This window comes from Dermochelys coriacea, chromosome 6 (assembly GCF_009764565.3).
Source record: "Dermochelys coriacea isolate rDerCor1 chromosome 6, rDerCor1.pri.v4, whole genome shotgun sequence".
NCBI lineage: Eukaryota > Metazoa > Chordata > Testudines > Dermochelyidae > Dermochelys > Dermochelys coriacea.
The window spans coordinates 57,939,857-57,959,889 of NC_050073.1; the positions used below are offsets into that span (position 1 = coordinate 57,939,857).

At 43.9% G+C, this 20,033-nt stretch overlaps 1 protein-coding gene across 23 annotated transcripts in view; it reads left to right on the plus strand.

The window, feature by feature from the left end:
• GPHN (gephyrin) overlaps positions 1-10,905 on the plus strand; it is a 544,780-nt gene extending 533,875 nt beyond the window's left edge. For all 23 annotated transcript variants that reach the window (XM_038404446.2, XM_038404449.2, XM_043517392.1 and 20 more), the window contains 4 exons: positions 1,241-1,305; positions 4,227-4,330; positions 7,509-7,605; positions 9,889-10,905. In XM_038404446.2, coding sequence (XP_038260374.1) covers positions 1,241-1,305; positions 4,227-4,330; positions 7,509-7,605; positions 9,889-10,022 — 400 coding nt within the window. In that variant the 3' untranslated portion in view covers positions 10,023-10,905. The remainder of the gene's footprint in view (positions 1-1,240; positions 1,306-4,226; positions 4,331-7,508; positions 7,606-9,888) is intronic.
• The last annotated feature ends 9,128 nt before the right edge of the window (positions 10,906-20,033 follow it).

The following is a 20,033-nucleotide window of genomic DNA, read 5'->3' on the forward strand; positions in this document are numbered from 1 at the left end:
TCCCATTACTCCATTGGGCTGATTATTTGTGATAACTGTCTGAAACCTGAGTAATGAAGGAACATTCTGGAGTAGCTGAGGAAAAGAGAAAAGGGTGCTCTTTACTTAACAGACCTCAGTCCCAACTGACTACAGTTCTGCTTGTCTGAGTCACTACCATTGTAGTCACAGGAGGAAAGGGACTCTAAGGAGACACTGATGCATTACAGAAATCTTTGGAAAGCCTTATAGTTCAAAACAATTCTAGCTCTATACAGTAGAATTTGTGTACTTCCACTCTCATTCTTGGTGTCTTGGGCTATTTGCATGAAGACAGGATCTGGATTTCTGTTGATTAGAAGTTTATCTTCTCTTGTTGATGCTTCCTTACCTGAAGCAGAATGCTCTGCCTGTGATTTCATAGCTGGATGCCACTGAAAAATTATTCTGTCATCACAGACAGAGATTCTGGTTCCAGGTGGGAATAAACAGCAGCCACTAATGAACTGCTAAGAAAGAAAGAGATCCTTTTTTTTTTTTTTGCAAATGTTCTTAATACTAAAGAACATTTATGAAAAACAGAAAATACCTGTTGTAGCAGCAGGACTCTTTCTAAACAGAATGAAGGTATTTGGCAAGTCCTTAACCCTTGGAACACTAAGCAGGTTCCAGGTGGATGACACCTGGAAACTCCATGTTTTAATAGTATGGGAGTGAAATTGTGTTTGAGTTAGTACTCTAGGGTCTGGGTTAATTGAGAGTGGCTGCCCAGAGGCTCAAGGAATTGAGACAAGAGTCAGCAGGAAGAGAGAGATCCATGGAGTGCAGTGGGAGTTGTATGGTTAGAGTAATCAGTCCTTTGTTGGGATTCTATGGGCTACTACAATATGAATAAGTATTAATAATACTAGAGCAATTTAGGAGGAAAGGGTATTAGCATGTGGTCAGGAAGCTGGGAGGAGATTTGGTTACTAGGGAGAATGATCAGCATTTGATGAGTAGGTTAAGGTGATTGCTGGGAGAGAGGGAAGGATGAGGACAAGGAGATGAATTTAATCAGCTTAAGTTAAGTTCTTTAACACAATTTAATTAGGATGATTATGCTCACAATGCTCTAAGGGTTAAAAAGGCAGTGACAATAAAGAAGAGAAGGAAAATTTCAGATTATGAAAGGAATGGAAGGTAATCTATACATTGTAATAGCACAGCCACGTTAGATATGAGTTCAGTGTATTTATTAAACAACTTTCTTTTTCCCTAGCCTGCCAACAACATTTGCAACTTTGGATATTGATGGTGTACGAAAAATAATCTTTGCACTGCCAGGTAAGATATTTTTGTAATTATTTTTCTTGCTCTCCACAGGTACAGAGATCCATAAAATAAAACCAGGATGTCTCATGAAGGTCAGAGGCCTGACACTTGCTCTCCTAAACACAAAACACTTGAGATTTTTCCACCAATTTTTAAAAAGAAAAGGAGGACTTGTGGCACCTTAGAGACTAACAAATTTATTAGAACATAAGCTTTCATGAGTTACAGCTCACTTCATCGGACGAAAGCTTATGCTCTAATAAATTTGTGAGTCTCTAAGGTGCCACAAGTACTCCTGTTCTTTTTACGGATACAGACTAACATGGCTGCTACTCTGAAACCACTAATTTTTATTCAGGAAAGGGTTTATTTGAGGGTATGCTAGAGAGTTCTTACCTCTGTCTAACATGTGATGGCGCACAGGACCTACAGTTCTTCTATCCAGAGACTTCCTTTGTCGTTTTAAAGAATATTGTGCAGTTGTCCTTTCCTCCTATTTCCCCACCCTCCCAATAGATATTCTCTGCAGGAATATCTGTGTTAGTTAAATCACAGAATCTGACGTACCACTAATATAGACAAAAACTAGACAGTCCCAGAATATGTCACAGAACTGTAGTCTTATTTGTCATCCTCAAGCTGTGACAAGGTGCGTGAGGTAATGTCTTTTATTGGACCCACCTTGTCTCTCTAATATCTACTCCTGAGGGCATTCTGGACCAAAAAAATTCTATGCACAATAATTTGAAATTCTTCAAATTTTATTTGTTAAATAATTTTGGAAGCTCCAGCATAGCACTGGGGAGCATAGGCCACTGGCAGCACAGAGGTGAGAGATCATTATGCAGCTCCCTCCCGAGACACAGACTCAGCCGTGAGGTTGCACCCAACCCAGATGCAGCGCAAGGACCAAGCCTGCCCCATAAGCACCCCAGGGCCCTGCCTGTCTGTGCCAGGTACAGGTGGGCAGCCTCAACAAGGCAGGATCCAAGTGTGAAGGGGCTTAGTGTGGGTGATCCAGGTGTGGGTTGAGAGGGTTCTGTGTGGGGCAGTCTGGGTGCAGGTGGCTCAGTGGGGGATCTGGGTGCGGGGGGATCTGGATGCACAGGGGCTTGTTGGGGGGAGGGTTCTGGGTGCAACAGTAATGAGACTCTGCAGGGGGTCCAGATGAAGGTGGTTGGTGCTCAGTGAGGATCGGGTTCTAGGTCTAGGGATAGAACTCGGCGGGGGGTGTGGGTGTGCGAGGGTCCAGATGGTGGGGGAGTGGGGCTCAGGGGGTGGAGATCCAGGTAGAGCTGGTTGGGGCTCGGTAGGGTGGGGATCCAGATGCGAGTAGCTCGTTGGGGTGGTCCAGGTGCAGGGGGGAGTGGGGCTCGTCAGGGGGTCTGGATGCACAGAGGTTGGGCAGATGGAGGAGCAGCTCCCTGTACAGTGTCCCTCTCTCTGCAGCTGAGAAGTGATGGATGCAGGAAGCATGGGGGGAGGAGTTTGCAGAGGCAGAAATCTGGGGGTGGGTCTGACATGGCCCCGGACGCCATGCAGGGGAAGAAGAAGTCCTGTCCTCCCCAGCCCAGGTACTGGCAGCTGAGCCCGGCGCACAGTAGGAGCCACTATCCAAGTCTTCTCCAGTCCCAGCCCTTGCCCCACAGTGGTTTATCTCTCTGCTGGCTGCCCTGGGCACCCAAAACACACTGCTGGGGATGGTCGCATTACCGCTCTTGTGGCTTCCCTTTGCTTTCCCATCAAAAAGTCATTTTTCTGCGGGGAAGCAAAGAAAACTGTGGGGGACATAAATTCTGCACATGCGCAGTGGCACAGAATGTCTCCAGGAATAAATATCGTGGGTCCAACATGGCTACAACAACACTGCATGCTCAAGCTGTATGAACCAAAAGAGGGCAGTATTGCCTCACTTTGCTGTATCTCTTTGAAAACCAATATGCACAGAATGAGGGCAGGTCTACAATAGAAGCACTACATAGGTTCAGCTGCAGGCGCTGACATAGTGCCGGTGTGGACAGTGCTCAGGTTGATATATCTTGCATCGCTGGGGGGGGTGTTTTTCATACCCCTGAGAGATGTAAGTTACATCGACTTAAGCGGTAGTGTAGGTCTACCCTCAGTGTTGCATTAGCAGTGTGGACAGGAAGCTGCATATTCTGAAGCTAGGAAGAACTTCCTTTACTCTGTTTACCTTGCATGCGTTTGTGACCACAGAAGAACTGCACTTCTTCATGAGATCGTGATTTATTTTATTTTATTTTTTTAGATACGTGCTTAGAGTTTCTTTCTCTACTCTATTGATTGTTTTCAGGAGGGAGATGAGTAGAGCATTTATTTGATTGTATAATGTATATTATTAGAGTTGTCACCAAGGCCAGCCCAGGTGTTGGCAAGAAGTGTTGTTGGTAAAAAGTAGGTGGCACTCTTTTCTCTGTCAATACTAAATCTCAGTAGCTGGTGCTAGTCCCTCTGAATTAGTACTAAAACAATTTGCTGGCATGATGTTAGGGGTCATTATACTGCCAAAAACCAACTTCCCAGTGAATACATAAAGAATCTGAGCACGTGCAGTCATTAAAGATCCCATGAAACTTTTTACAAGAGAGCAGGTATTAGCGCAATGTCTAGTCTGTATTATAATCTGATAAATTACATTCTGCAGCCCTAAATTTCCCTTTCAATTTCAGTTGGATACAGTACTCTGCTTCACTTCTTGTCCTAAACTCCTTAGTGGTATAGTTGTGTACTGCTTAACAACTGCCAAATGCCACTCCAGATTTAAGTGAAGTTTTTCCTGTGTACATAGTGTAAAAAACTCTTTGGAATCCTTCAGGATGAAAGTTGCTATGGAAATGTAAGATTATTTCATCATTTCACATTTTAACTCAAAATTACTCACATATGAACTACTGTTGTGTTTTGCTCTCTAGGAAATCCTGTATCAGCTGTTGTCACCTGCAATCTCTTTGTTGTCCCAGCACTGAGGAAAATGCAAGGCATCCTGGATCCTCGGCCCACCATTATCAAAGCCAGGGTAAGGACTTTCAAATATAGGCTATATTTGAAATATATAGCTTCTTATATCATGTTGAGATCCTGCTGTCTGACAGCCCCCACACATACTCTAACTTTGGATATGTCAGCACTAGAGATATGACGATAAATTGAAGAGAATTCACAGCAGAGAATAGATCAGATGACTAAAGGAGCATGATTTGGAAAGATTTAAAAAAAGCTAAATATACACTGAATTTGATTAAACAACAACTAACAGTCATAAGACAATTGCGTGAAAAGATGTAATGGGTGTTTACACTGAGAAGGAACAGGAATAGTTTAGGGTTGGCTTAGAGGTTGCTATTGGAGGCCCTTTCTCCATTCTCCTCCCCAACCCCAGGGCTGAGTGTAAAATTTCCACCATGCCTCTTCCAAGCTACTGTCAGCCCAGAGAAAGGGGAGACTGGATCAAGGAATCAAGCAAATCCCAGTTTCCTGCATAACAGTCCAGAGAGTCCTGTTAGGCCTATCACCCCAGCCCATCCACATACTTGCAAATTTGCTCATTTAACATCATTCCTAGCATCATTTAAAGATCATTTTAGCTCCTGAAATCACTGCAAGATGGATCCATGTTTTTCACTTACACATTGCTGCATCTCTGTTCCATTTCTCCCAGACCTTTTACTTTGAATGATGGGTAATATCAATCTCATTCATGCATGTTCCTGCCAGTGCAGGTTGCAATTCACTGAGCAATGGAGGCCATTTAACACTTATGCATTTCATAAGCAGCTGGGTTTCCCTCTAGCTCATTCCTCCAGCCATTTTCTGGATTTGGGAGGGGGCTAAACTCTTCCAGGCTGGAATTTTCTGTAGGTACTGTGCCATTGTAGAACATGGCAGTGTTTCTGTGAAGTGCTGCCATTTCATTGGATGTACCAGCTGTGCTTTGGGTACCACTGAAGATGTACATGGTCCACTAAGCAATACTGAAGCAAGTCAAAAAGTATTGCATTGATATCTAATCTAAGAAGGATAAGAAAAGCAATCCTAGCAGTTCAGCAAGAAGTGGTGGTGTTCCAAGCTGACACTCATAAGCTTGCAGCTGACATAATGTACTAAAATATTTATAGGTCATTGATATCAAGAAATGTTATGCTGAGTCATATTGATGTTACATTTAAAAGAACTGACTGTCCAAAGCCCAGAACTATGGCAGGGGCAGGGGCTTTTTTTACCAGAATTTTGAGTGCACATAGGATCTAGAAAAGGAGTACTTGTGGCACCTTAGAGACTAACAAATTTATTTGAGCATAAGCTTTCGTGAGCTACAGCTCACTTCATCGGATGCATTTGGTGGAAAATACAGAGGGGAGATTGATATACACACACAGAGAACATGAAACAATGGGTTTTATCATACACACTGTAAGGAGAGTGATCACTTAAGATGAGCCATCACCAGCAGCAGGGAGGGAGGGAGGAAAACCTTTCATGGTGACAAGCAAGGTAGGCTATTTCCAGCAGTTAACAAGAACATCTGAGGAACAGTGGAGGGTGGGGTGGGGGGGGGAGAAATAACATGGGGAAATAGTTTTACTTTGTGTAATGACTCATCCATTCCCAGTCTCTATTCAAGCCTAAGTTAATTGTATCCAGTTTGCAAATTAATTCCAATTCAGCAGTCTCTCGTTGGAGTCTGTTTTTGAAGTTTTTTTGTTGAAGGATAGCCACCCTCAGGTCTGTAATCGAGTGACCGGACAGACTGAAGTGTTCTCCAACTGGTGTTTGAATGTTATAATTCTTGACGTCTGATTTGTGTCCATTTATTCTTTTACATAGAGACTGTCCAGTTTGACCAATGTACATGGCAGAGGGGCATTGCTGGCACATGATGGCATATATCACATTGGTAGATGCGCAGGTGAACGAGCCTCTGATAGTGTGGCTGATGTGATTAGGCCCTATGATGGTGTCCCCTGAATAGATATGTGGACACAGTTGGCAACGGGCTTTGTTGCAAGGATAGGTTCCTGGGTTAGTGGTTCTGTTGTGTGGTGTGTGGTTGCTGGTGAGTATTTGCTTCAGATTGGTGGGCTGTCTGTAAGCAAGGACTGTAAGCATAGGATCTAGGAAGGTCAGTATAATAGTATAGTACAGTATAATAGTATAAGAGCATAAGAAAGGCAGTGCCTGGAAGAGTAGCTCAGACAATTGCAGGAAGGGCTGCTGTGGGAGGACACAGGATATGGTGAGTTTAAGCACGTGGACTGAAATTATGAAAAGAAAAAGAGGGAAAGCAAAGGAGATTTCTGTTAAGTTTTCTCAGCTGTTAAGTTTGTATAGAAGGATTACCTAGAGATGCAGGAAACATATAAACAGCCCAACTTACTTAACCTATCAGAATGCTCTCTGTTCACATCAGAATGTTGAATGAAAATAGGAAGATTCTGAGATAGTGTATATAAAATCACTGTTGTGTCCATGTTTCTCTCCTCTTAATGATGTCTGTTTAAAATTTGCTCAGTTTAGAAAAAATCTATGGACTTGTAAACTGTCAGTGCTGCAAACGCTACCTGCAATCTCAACAGCAAGCTCTATTCTTTCTGTCTCTCAACCAGTCATGCCACTCTGTCCAGTGATCCTATCAGATCTCACAAGGATTTGGCTGTAGGAAGTGCTGATGGTGATTAAATAGATGCCACTCTTCCCTCTGAGTCAATACCCAACTGATACCACAGACTGTCATTAGTGGGAGCTGCACTGTTTGAAGCACTATCTTTCGAATGAGATATAAGCCTGAGGTCCTGACCACTTCACTTGCCCATGGAAATTTTGACAGTAGTAGGGAATATTAGCTCTTGGGTTTTAGACAAACTCCGGTTGAGATAATTACTTCCTGCCAATCTCAATTCTTCCTACAATTTCAATTGCATAACTTACTCTACACTCCTAGTACTAAACAGTTATATAATGCTGCTCTGCAGTTAAAAAATCTGTTTTGTTCCACCCCAGAGGTGGATAGGTACTTGGGATAAAATGTACTAGCTGTGTGAGTTTACCCAATTTTCACCAGTAGTAAATACAGATTCTACAGTCAGAACTGAGCTGACAATCCTATTGCTGATGACTGAGGCAGAATAAAGTATAGCTTGTCTAATGAAATGTGAATGACAGTCTGTTTCTTCTTCTTCTCTTTGCTTCTCCTGCAGTTATCATGTGATGTAAAATTGGATCCTCGCCCAGAATACCATCGGTGCATACTGACTTGGCATCACCAAGAACCACTGCCTTGGGCACAGAGTACAGGTTAGCCACTTATGTAGGCTGACACAACCACATAACAGGCTCCCAAACACCCACCATACAAACAATCAAACACATCCACATATTAAACACTTATGCCTATAACTGCACATTTGCCAACAGATACATGCACACACACATACCTGCACATACATGCAAGTTCACTGAAGCTGTAGAACACACACTTGCTAGCCTACTCCAATTTTTTACACAATTGCTTGACACACATTCATTTGCATACACACAGCCTGCCTATTTACACATGTTCTTTTGCAAAAACATTCACTCTCACTTGTTTATGCTCACTCACAGACATGCACTTCCTCACATGCTCACTTCCACACTCATACATTGACTAAATACAAGTTGGGGCATGGATGGGAGCTGGCTGATTGAATTTCATTCCAAATAAACAGAGATGTTGCTAGCTGAATACGAGAAACATCTAGTCGAGATAGCTGAGCGTGGTATCTATTCTCTCAATCAAGAAGATATGCCACCTTTTATACAAGATTCAATCTTCTGCTGTTCGATCCTCAGCTGCTCTGCTCTAGATTTCTAGGTAGAAGAAGTACTTGAATAGTTTTTCCATCGGCATGTGGCTAGTAGGTTGACCTTGCCTATCTCTCAGATGGATGTAGATCATGCTGCAATTACCCATGCTTTTGTCACCTCCAGATTGGTTTAAAACAATACATCCTACATGAAGTTTTCCTTGAAGACTACCTGGAGACTTGTTAGTATTGATTGTGTCTCACTGCTTACATAGGTAGATTTCGCACACGGAGCTCTACACCATTGATTCCAAAGACTGAACAGGCACTTTTACAGGTGCAATTCAAGATGTTGATTTTTATCTGTAAAGCTTTACATGCTTTAGTTCCTGGTTATTTTACGCACTACCTCTTTTCTCATGTTCCAGGCTGACAGTTGATACCAACTGGAATGCTCTCACTGTCAGTCCAGTCACGGGGCAAGGCCAGATGGCTATAGAAAAGTAGTGGGAGATAGATATATTAGCTTCAGGTTAAACAAATCCCTGGTACCAGGATAAGTGAAATGGCAGCTGCTCCAGGTCAAGTAAGACACCTGGGGCCAATTAAGAACTTTCCAGAAGGCAGGGAGAAGGCTAAGTTGCTTGGGACACCTGAAGCCAATCAGGGGCTGGCTGAAACTAGTTAAAAGCCTCCCAGTTAGTCAGGTGGGTGTGCATGTCAGGAGCTGTGGGAGGAAGTTGCGCTGTTGGAGAGGCTGAGTAGTACACACCATATCAGGCACAAGAAAGGAGGCCTTGAGGTAAGGGTGAAGTGGAGCTTGAGGAAGTAAGGGCTGCTGTGGGGGAAGTAGCCCAAGGAATTGTACATATCATGTTTCTAAAAGGTCAGCTACCATAGCTGATACTGTTAGGGTACCTGGGCTGGAGCCTAGAGTAGAGGGTGGGCCTGGGCTCCCCTCTCCCCCCACCTTTGCCCCCTGATTAATCACTGAGACTGGGAGACAACAGAGACTGTGCAAGGAAGGATAACTTCTCCTCACCTCCCTCGCTGGCTTATGATGAAAATGGCTCAGTAGACTGTGACCCTTGTCTCTAGAGAGAGAATAGTTACGTGCAGGGTCACAGTGAGCCTCTGAGGCTAGCGAAATCCTCCAGGAAACGCGGGATCCATGGAGGCAAGGACAGAGATTTCTCACAGTCCCTAGGTTTGAACACCAAGAAGCCAAAGGCAGGGTATTCTCTCTCAGGACTTTTGCCTCTGTATTTTGCTTCATAATTGGTCCAGCAGAGCTGAAATTGTTCACTTTTACAACATATTGCAAGGCTGAGGGTGTCAAATGGGAGTGGGAGTTCTGAGTTTTTTTGAGCGGATGAATTATGTAGATTGTGCTAGGTTTTTAGTTATTGTATGAAATGGATTAGATACTCTTACAAATTGTAAGATAACTATGATATCATTGGAAACTGGTGGGAAGGCAATCTGAAAATGGGAAGATTTGAGAACACAGATGGAAAGGTGGGGTAGCAAGGGGGAGAAATGTGGGAGCTTGGATAGCAAGGAGGACAAGTGAGTGAATGGAAGTTTGGAGAACCTGGAAAAAGTAGGCTGAGAAATTCTCTCTCCTGGGTATTCTGTAGATATTTGCCATGTGTCCATTGAGTATCCAGACCCCACACTCCATGACTAAATTAGATCCATGATTCTCCTCCTAAGAATAGCTCTTTTTTCCATCTTCATATATTGTGGTAGTAGTAGTGTTAACCATAATATTTCTCTCATTCTGCTCTAGGGAATCAGATGAGCAGTCGTCTGATGAGTATGCGTAGTGCCAATGGACTGTTGATGCTACCTCCAAAGACAGAGCAGTATGTGGAGCTTCACAAGGGCGAGGTGGTGGACGTTATGGTCATCGGAAGGCTATGATGTCACCGGCAAGGGTGAAGCTTTGATGCATGTCCACATATCATTGACTGTATCCTGTAATATGCAACGGCACAGCTAGTTTTTCTGATTTGGATAAAAGTTGATCAGTATAGTCAACATCTTGAACTATATTTCAAATGGAATTTAAATAAATACCTTTTAAAAAAAACTTTAAAAAAAAACAAATCTTAACCAAGAAATTTATTCTGATTATATCAAAGCAACTTTTTCCTTTCTTGCAATTGCTTTGTGTGTTCAATGCTAGTTCTGATAGCAGTAGCTTTTAGTAGACAGCAGTAGGTGCCTGCAGAACTTGTGTTTTTTCTCATCTTTAAGATACAACTACTTACGCTCTTAAAACAAGGCTGTCTGCTTATTTATACTAGCGTAGACAACACTTGGATTTCCCTTATTAGTATGCTTCATAACTGCTTCACAGAGAGCTTCTGCTTGTTCTTTATCTTGTATCTCGTGTTGATGTGCACAGTGCCAAAAGCAGAGTGATTGCACTGGGAACCCGATCAAGCCCTGAGGTTTCCCCCCTCGCTGCGCGTTCAGGGATATCTCTCGGCCCAGCAGCCATCCAGCTCAGTACTCTTGGGCAGTAACTGGATACCTTTTATTTGAACAAACAAACAAAAATTGCTTCCTTAAGTGCTGACAGCCTTTTTAACCAATACATTTAAAAATGTACAGAATTAAAAACTAAAAAAAAAAAAATCAAAGACTGATCTTGTACAGATATTAATGTTACCAGCATTCATGTGGAAATCAAATGAGCAAAGAAATAAAACTAATGTTAAACAACTCTGTACCATAACATTTTCTGTAATGATATTGAAACTTAAATGAATAAAAAAAATTCCTTGATCATTATTTAAAATTTCACCGTTTTAGCCTTGTTGTTTGAAAATAGGGAATAATGTTTCTTTCAGTTTTGGGGGGGAATGGCTGAGATAAAAGGAATTGTCTAGGGTGATATAATGAGTGAACTGGAATTAGACCAAAAGGACATTTAGAGTGTTCTAAGTGTAAGATCTGTGGAATAGTCTCCCAGTTGAAGAGGTGGAAGAACCCATGACTGGGTAATTTAAAACTAAACTAGAAAAGGCACTGAAGAATGTGCTGTGCTTTTGTTGAATTTCATGACAATTCTGCACTAATCCCTGAGATGTACTAGTGGTGGCATGACTAATACTATAGGTCCTTTCTCTCCTTTTCATGAATCTTTGATTAATACCTTGTCCATTCACAGCTTGCCCAAATTGTGTGCTCTGGTGTTCCATGTATAGCTGTAGAGTCCATAAATTACATCCCTTTAGAATGACCCTACACTGTGGAGTCTGTGCTATCATGCCTGCTCCATTAATGAAGTCAGACCAATTCTGGCTGTAGTAGTTTTGTAGTTAAGGTGCTGGAGGGGAACTCAGAAGATCTGGTTTCAGTTCTTGACTGCCATAGACTCTGCCACTGTGTGACTTTGGGCACAATTAATTGCTCTGTGCCACAATTCCCCCTCTGTAAATGGAGATAATATTTATCTGCCTCACAGGGATGATGCTAGGATAAATACATTAACATTTATGAGATGGTCAGATACTGGTTCTGCAATGATGGAGACCATAGAAATACCTAGTGAGAGAGACCTAAAGTAACAAGCCTTTTGCAAAATGCGCTGGAAGGTGAGACTCTTAAATATGATGCAGACAAATTATTATTACATCAGTTACAAGACAAATATCAGGCAGCACAGAAAATAAAAATATGATTTATTAACCACATTACTAAGAACAATCTGATGGCAGGTTGTTCATAGTGTTGGAACGTTTTGTTACAGAGAAAGATAGCAAGACTCAAGAAAATTTACAAGTAGCCATCTTAGGCCTGGTCTTTGTTACAAAATTTCACTCTATCTGAATATGGATGTGAACAAGCACGTTAACTAACGCAATGTTGAACATTGTATATCAGTCAGTGTAGAACAAGCTAACTCATCTCAACAACCAGCTAACCATCACTGTGTATAACTAAAACATTTAAAGCTAAAAATGCCAGGGAACAGTCATGTTGCAGCTACAGCAAATGGTTTGGCACATTATTCATATTTGGCCAGACCCTATTCCATCAAAGTTTCTGAGAATCCCCTCAGATGTGGATTAGTATCCAGGGCAACAGAGTGTGTTGTATAGGTGGCTCAGGAAGTTGGTAATAGGCTGTGGAGCCTTTTAAATCACTTTCTACCAAGCCTAGATTGTTAGTGACCGAACAGCATTACTATTTGAACAATATTTCTTGGCCTGTGTAAAATAGATTGATAAACTCAGAACAGTTCCTAGTGGACAGATGTTCACATAATAATTTACAGTCTTGTTGGCAGCTTCGAAAAAGAAGTCAAAGGTCTCGATCCTCTCACACAGGCTCAGGAATGAGAAAGTGGAAGGTCAATTTGAGGGATATTTGCACTAATTTTACCTTGCCAGCAGATAATCAGAGTATTTCAGATCCAGAACTATCAACAGGGTAACGTTCATCATAACTCAATATAATACTAGAAAATATATAAAGTGACAGAAGGTAGGGCTTGTATTTTAGCTTTTCTGTTTTTCTCTTTTTTGACTTGGTTCCCCACTTGTCTTGTAGTCTGGAGATTTCTTCAGCACTGTATACAAGGCAATGCACAACAGTAGAAGCTTATGCAAAAGTCTTGCTAAATCATATTCATCCAATTGGGCTAATCCTACAGTGACTTATGTGCTTACTAGCATCCTGATACCAGAACCTTTCCTGGGACTATGGGTAATATCACATATAGAAATTTGCTGCACTGAATTGGACAAGTGGAAGGATAAGATGACCTAATAGATTTTTTCTGTACTAATCTCTAAGATTCTAAGTATAATTGCAACCTTCATTCTATACTGTAGAGTGATATTCAACTACATCAACCCTCATGTTACATGGAGGAGATCAACTGCCTTTAGGGAAGTGGATGACTCAGAGGAAATGAGTGAGATGAGATGACTCTTAATGGAAAATTAATCTTTAACCTTTCTGTGACTAGTTCAAATCTGGCCTGAAGTGTTTGTAACTGAAAGTTATCATCTGAAGGCTCCTTGGTGGGCTATATGAACTGTATTGGAGGAAGGGTCTTCTTAGTTCCCAAAGGACAGATATCAGCAACACAGAAACCACAGTTTAATTGACTGCATTACTGACAGGATGAGCATACAAGCCAAGGACTTAACTCTTCTTTTATGGGGAGAGATGGAGCCACTACATGCAGTGGTGTGAAGAAGCTTGTGCTGCTGCTGTCTATGATGTAGTTCTTGCACAGATAAATTAGAGATGTCGGCTTAGCTTCTTTCACTAGCCATACAGTAACTTTTAAAAATTGTAGTAGCCCAGCAGTTACAGTATCCCTGCATTTGCTTTCCCTTCCATGATATTTCTTTCCTGTTATTTCCATATTTGCTTCGGCACAGCCCAGGATCAGAAACTGTCCGTTTTCCCTCCACAGTGATTGGCCAAGGAGTGACTGAATTTCAGTGATGAGTTAGAGTCCAGAGGGGGACTTCTTACTTTATGTATAGCTGGAGGCTAGGATGCATGGTATTTAGACAACAAAGACAGAGATGGAAGGAAGAGATGCCTGGAGGATAGATGGGACTGAACCTTTCTGCCAGAAAACAATGAGATTTTGGTGAGTAGGTGAGCTTTTCACTCTGAGTCAGTACTGAATCCAGTATGATGCCAAGCTGTTGCAGATAGTAGGTTTGGGTCGGTTGGTTTTGGGAGGTGGGGGTTCAAACCAAGGTTCTCAACACTTACGATTACTAAATATTTCCATGTCCTTTATCATAAGTTGGGATCATAGCCCCCACGTCCTGACCAAATTCCTCTTTGTGTAACCACATTTTCCCTCTCTAACCATCACCAGCAATTTCAATTTCTTTCTCCACCCCAATTTCTCCACTCCACCAATAGTGCCCACCTTGACTGCTCACTGGTTCACTTCTCCTATTCTGTCTTCCACATCTCACACACACAATGCCCTTCTGAATCTGCCATGTAGTGCCCAGCCTCATAATGTCCTCATAATCTGATGTGACAATGAGGCCCACTGACAAGGCCTATCTCCAAGAGAGATGCTGTAATAGATTTAAGGTCTTTGGACTATGCACCACCTAACAAAAGTTATGCTAAGAAGAACCTAATACATACTGGGACCTTTGTTTTGAGCTTTTTTTTTTTTTTTTTTTTTTTTGCGAATGGGACTGTTGTTGATATATTTCTGGGTTACAATTATTTGGGTTAAAAGACTGATAATAGAAATTCTCTCCAGAATTTTTCAAGGACTGAGAAGTTTTCCAAGGACTATACAGTTATAAAAAGCTAAAGAATTCTGAAGTGAAGGGAGCATTTTTGCCAACTTGATTTATTGGCATTTCAGTATCTTTTTTTTTTCTTTCCTATCCTTATTTATGGTATGAAGCTTATTGTACATCAGGTCAAAACTGTTCCTTGTGTTTTAAGAATGTGGTATGAAGCTTATTGAACATCACGTCAAAACTGTTGCTTTTAAGAATGTTAACCCTAGCCAGTCCTGGATTAGTATCAGCCTGCTCATCTGACACTGGGTCAGCTGGCTCTTGGCCACAGGAAAGAGGAAGAAACTTAGTCGAACAGCCAGACCTCATCTTTACATCAGTCTTCCATCCTGATCTCAGATGAACCAGGAACTGAGACAAGAATAAGGAGATACTAGCTTCAACCCACATCTGACTGTAAAAGAGCATTTTTTCCCTGTCCCCCTGCTTTTTCGCGCTTCTTTTTGTGCTTGTTTGTCTTTGGGGAGACTGATTTTTGGGCGTTGTGAATATAATAAGTTAATGTGACCATCATTTAAGAAAACTGTTTTTGGGGAGGGGAGGGGTTTGTTGTTTGGGTTGTTTTTTTTTTTAATTTATAATTCTCCTTTCCTCTTAAGTTCATAGAACAAAAGGTTTATATGATGATGTGAGTTTTGAGATATTATGCCTTAGAACATAAGAATGAACCCTGGGAACTCTCAACCCAGGGAGAGAGAGGGCTATGGGAGCTTTAAGTGACCTTTGCTCCCTCCTGATCCTTGGCTGTTCCAGAGGCTAGAGAGGCCCCGAGCATACCTTTGCCAACCCTAAGAGCCTATCTAAGTTACAGCCGCCGCCCCATGCTGCTCTGTGAGCTGCAGCGCTGCCTGGAATATCTTCAAGCACTTGGTGTCTGCGGCCAGCCTGCTGCAGACCCAGTCTCCTGGCAACCCAATGAAACCTGGCCCTGATAGAAGCTATCTAATTAACCTCGCCACCTGATTGGCTACAGGCTGACACTTATGTTCAGTAGGAGTACCAGTCCAATGGCTATTCAACACATTCTAGCCTGCACTTATTGAAGCACTGGGGATGGGAAAGTGTGGGCCTGCCCACATCTAAAGGCCCCTCTCCTCACATTCTCCCCTGCAACTGTGCTTAGTCCTGTCTCTGCCTCCACTGTCTCTAGCCACAGCCTGTACCTGCTCCTGCTCCAGCCCCCAGCTCCTTCCTGATCTCTGACTTCCGGCTCAGATCTTCAGCTCCACCTCCTGATTACGATTCCTTCATCTTAGGCTTTGATCTTTGACTCTTGGTTATGACTCCTGGACCTGCCCCATTGGGATTCAGCTCTAACTGGTAGGCCAGACTCTTGCTCCAGACACTAAGCCAGACCACTCGCAGCTCAGTCACTGATAGTTTGAGCAGCTCAAAAGATTGAACAAGCATGTAATGGCTGGACTGCCCTTCAGATGGATTCTGCAGAGGCAGTTGTGTCTCTGTTGGACATCGTGGCAATTCTGCAGACCTTATAGGCCCAGGTTATGGCCTTGCAGGTACAAACTGCAGCCCTACATGCTCAAACCATCCTGCCCATAGCTGCTGCCCTGGCTTCTAAGAAGCCAGGGAGTCCAATGAGAGATAAGTTTGATGGGGACCATAACTACATCTGCAGTTTCAGGAACCATTGCTGGGTCCTGTTCATGCTTTGGCCCTAGTCATTCTCCTCTGACCAGACCCGAGTAGGACTTATTACTAGATTACTAACTGAGGATGCCTTGGCCTGGCCATCTCCCCTCCTGGAGACTTTTAGCCCTCTGCTGAAGCAGTTCAAAGAGTTCATCTAAACTATGGCAATTGTGTTTGATTACCCGAATCGCACACGATCTACCAAGAATGCATTTCAGAGGCTGTGACAGGGAAACAGATCAGTCACTAAGTTTGCCACAGAGACCCAGCACCTGGCAACAGACACTAAATGGAACAAGGTGACAAACTGCTACCATATTCAATGTGCTCTAAGCAAGGAAATAAAGAATGATCTGGCACAGGTGGAGCTGCCACCCAACCTGGATGCCTTGGTCAAGTTGTGTATCAGTATTGATGACCGCCTGACCAAACACCGGCTGGAGGCATTGCTCCCCTTCCTGGTCTCATCACCAGGGCCCAGTAAGATCAGCTGGGTCTAGTCTTGCCTCTCTGATGCAGAGAAGGGCTGGCATCATGCTTTGGGCTTATGCCTATATTGTGGAGAATTTGGATGCTATACTGTGGGATGCCCCACTAAGAATCAAGCTGTGTTTTCACCAGAAAGACTCCTGGTTTCAGCTCCAGTAAAGAGAGGTCTGGGCTGAGCCTGTGTTCTCTCCCTCACAACAGGACCTTGAATTGCTCCTTGAATTGCTGATGTCTATCAGCATCCTGACTATGGATGGATGCCATGCCAGTACCCTCCAACTCCGTCAAAACAGAGCTCAAGCTGAGGGCATGCACAGGCCCAGGGGCTTCCAACAATTTCATGGACTTAAACTTCGCTCAGGTTCACAAAGTTAGAACTCTGCAGGAAAGCATCCCCAATTTGATGGAGTCTATTGACAGATCCCTCCTCTCCTCTCGCCTGGTTACTCATCAAACAGCATCCTTGATGGTTACAATGTTCCAGCATCACTGGGATATTCTATCATTCATTCTGATTCATGCACCTCACTCCTCCATCATCTTCTGCATTCCTTGGCTCATCACCCATAATCCATGCATCCACTGGGGGCCAGGCACAGCACACTCACATCAAGACTCCACCATCAATTTTGCATCCCAAAAACGTGTGCTGGACCAGAAGCCCCCTGCAATCTCTGCCAGCTACCTGAGAATTCAGAGACCAAAGGAGGTACACTGAAGGGGACTGCCGCCATCCCTGCAACTCCCTTGGTAGCTTCAGGAATCCCAGTGAAAATTCTGGATTACTGATATGTTTTTGATAAAAAGAGGGCAGATGCTTTGCCACCCCATTATACTTATGATTGTCCAATTGACCTGCAACCCACAGCCAAGATTCCTGTTGGCCGCATACAGTCCCTCTCAGAATCTGAACTCCAGATGCTCTGGGAGTACCTCCGTGACACCTTAGAGAAGGGGGTTCATTTGCCCGCACACACACACATCTCAAGTGGGGGCTCCAATCTTCTTTGTGGCAAAGAAGGATGGCTCCTTATACCCTTGTGTTGACTATCGAGCTCTGAACAAGATGTTAGTCTGAAACTGCTCCCCTTGCCATTTATTAATGAACTCTTTGCGAGGCTCTACTCAGCCAAGATTTTTTACTAAGTCGGACCTACATGGGGCCTATAACCTGGTCTGAATCAAAGAAGGTGATGAATGGAAGACTGTACCACACCCAATATGGACATTTTGAAGAGTTAGTTGTGCCTTTTAGGTTGTGTAGCACTCCGGCAACGTTTCAACATTTTATCAATAATATCTTTTGGGACATATTGGACCAGTTTGTGATTATTTATTTGGATGACATTCTTTTTCTGAAAACCAAGTACTGCATGATCAACATGTACTCCACACGTTTAACAGACTCCACCAAAACCATCTGTACTCCAAACTGGAGAAATGTGAGTTTGACAGAGACACAGTCAAGTTCCTCGAGTATATTGTTTTCCCCGAAGGGCTAACAATGGATCAATGGAAAGTATTTGCCATCTCTGGATGGAATGCCCTGAAGGACATAAGAGGCATTCAGTAGTTTCTTTGGTTTGCCAATTTCTATAAGCATTTTATCAAAGGATTCTCTCACGTAGTTGCCTCAATAACTGCGTTTCTTTGAAAGGGAGTTCATTTCATCTGGTTGCCAGAAGCACACTTCACATTTGATCAGCTAAAAAGATTTTTTACCTCAGCTCCCATTCTTGTGTACCTGGATCCTGCCCAGCCCTTCACCATTGAGGCAAATCCTTTTAACTTTGCCATCTGAGCCATTCTGACACAACGTACTGGCTCACATAACTAATTCCATCCCTGTGCCTCCAACCCCTGCTCAGAAGAGTTATGATATCTAAGGCAAAGAGTTACTTGCCATAAAGGCAGATTTTGAAGAATGGTGACACCTTCCAGAAGGAGCTTTGTTCCTGGTCCAGATCCTTACTGACCACATATATGCTGAGTCAGACATAGCTCCCTTGGGTACCATTTTACACCCATCCAGTTTTCTCCAAGGACAGCAAACAGGAACCTGATACCCATCTTCTGGTCCCTGCTTCCCCAAGATCTCCATGCCACTAAGAGCTATCAGACTCTAGATCAGGGGTGGGCAAACTTTTTGGCCTGAGGGCCACATCAGGGTTCCAAAACTGTATGGAGGGCTGGGTAGGGAAGGCTGTGCTTCCCCAAATAGCCTGGCCCCTACCCCCATCCGCCCCCTCCCACTTCCTACCCCCCCTCAGAACCCCTGACCCATCCAACCCCCCCGCTCCTTGTCACCTGCCCGCCCCCTCCCAGGACCCCCCACGCCTAACCGCCCCCCCGGAACCCCACCTCCTATCCAACCCCCCACTCCCTGTCTCCTGACTGCCCCACCCCCTATCCACACCCCTGCCCCCTGACAACCCCCCCGGGACTCCCATGCCTATCCAACCACCCACTGTTCCCTGTCTCCTGACTGTCCCTCGGGACCCCCTGCCCCTTATCTAACCCGCTTGCTCCCCGCCCCCTTACCATGCCACTCAGAGCACCAGGACTGGCAGCCAGGCCGCCTGGCCAGAGCCAGCCACGCCGCCACACAGTCTAGAGCACGTGGGCAGACCAGCAGCTCTTGCAACTATGCTGCCCAGCAGGAGCTCACAGCCCCTCCACCCAGAGTGGTGGTGGCATGGCAAGCTGAGGCTGAGGGGGAGGGGGGACAGCAGGGGAGGGGCTGGGAGCTAGCCTTCCCAGCTGGGAGCTCAAGGGCCAGGCAGGAGGGTCCTGCAGGCTGGATGTGGTCTGCAGGCCGTAGTTTGCCCACGTCTGCTCTAGATGGTCCTAACATTCTGCCCCACTCAAGCTTTCACTTGAAGGATGGTCTGTTGTATGGCAGAAGGTGCTTTTATACCCCAGACAGACAATCCAGACTCAAGGCTGCAGAATTTCTGGTAGCCATGGTTGAGTACTGACACTAAAAATAACCCCCCCCCCTTCATGGATGCCTGCTAGTGCGCCACAGGACCTAACTTCAGGAGATATTTCTGAAGGAACGTATATATGAGTTCTAGAGCATGGACATTTTCTACCAGCTCCCATGATTGTGCTTCTGATCCATAGCACACCCAGTCCACCAGATATTAGTGTTTGCCACTTGGACTCTAGAATTTCCTGGACCTCATACTCCTGTTGGCCTTGCATATCTACTAGAGGTGGTGGTGGAGTCGAGTGAACAGGAAAGGAAAAATTCTCCATATAGGACTTCAGAAGAGACGCATGGAAAACTGAGTGGACTATCTAGCAACTGGAGCCTAAATGCTACAGGGTTAATTGGTCCTGCTATCTTAAATGGGTACTGATGATCCAATTTGGCTGAGGGACAGGTGGATTTTAGCAGTTTGAAAGACAACCAGACCTTGTCTCCAACAGACAGGGTCAGTGTGGCTTGGCGTTTTTGGTCAGCATGATGTTTATGTGT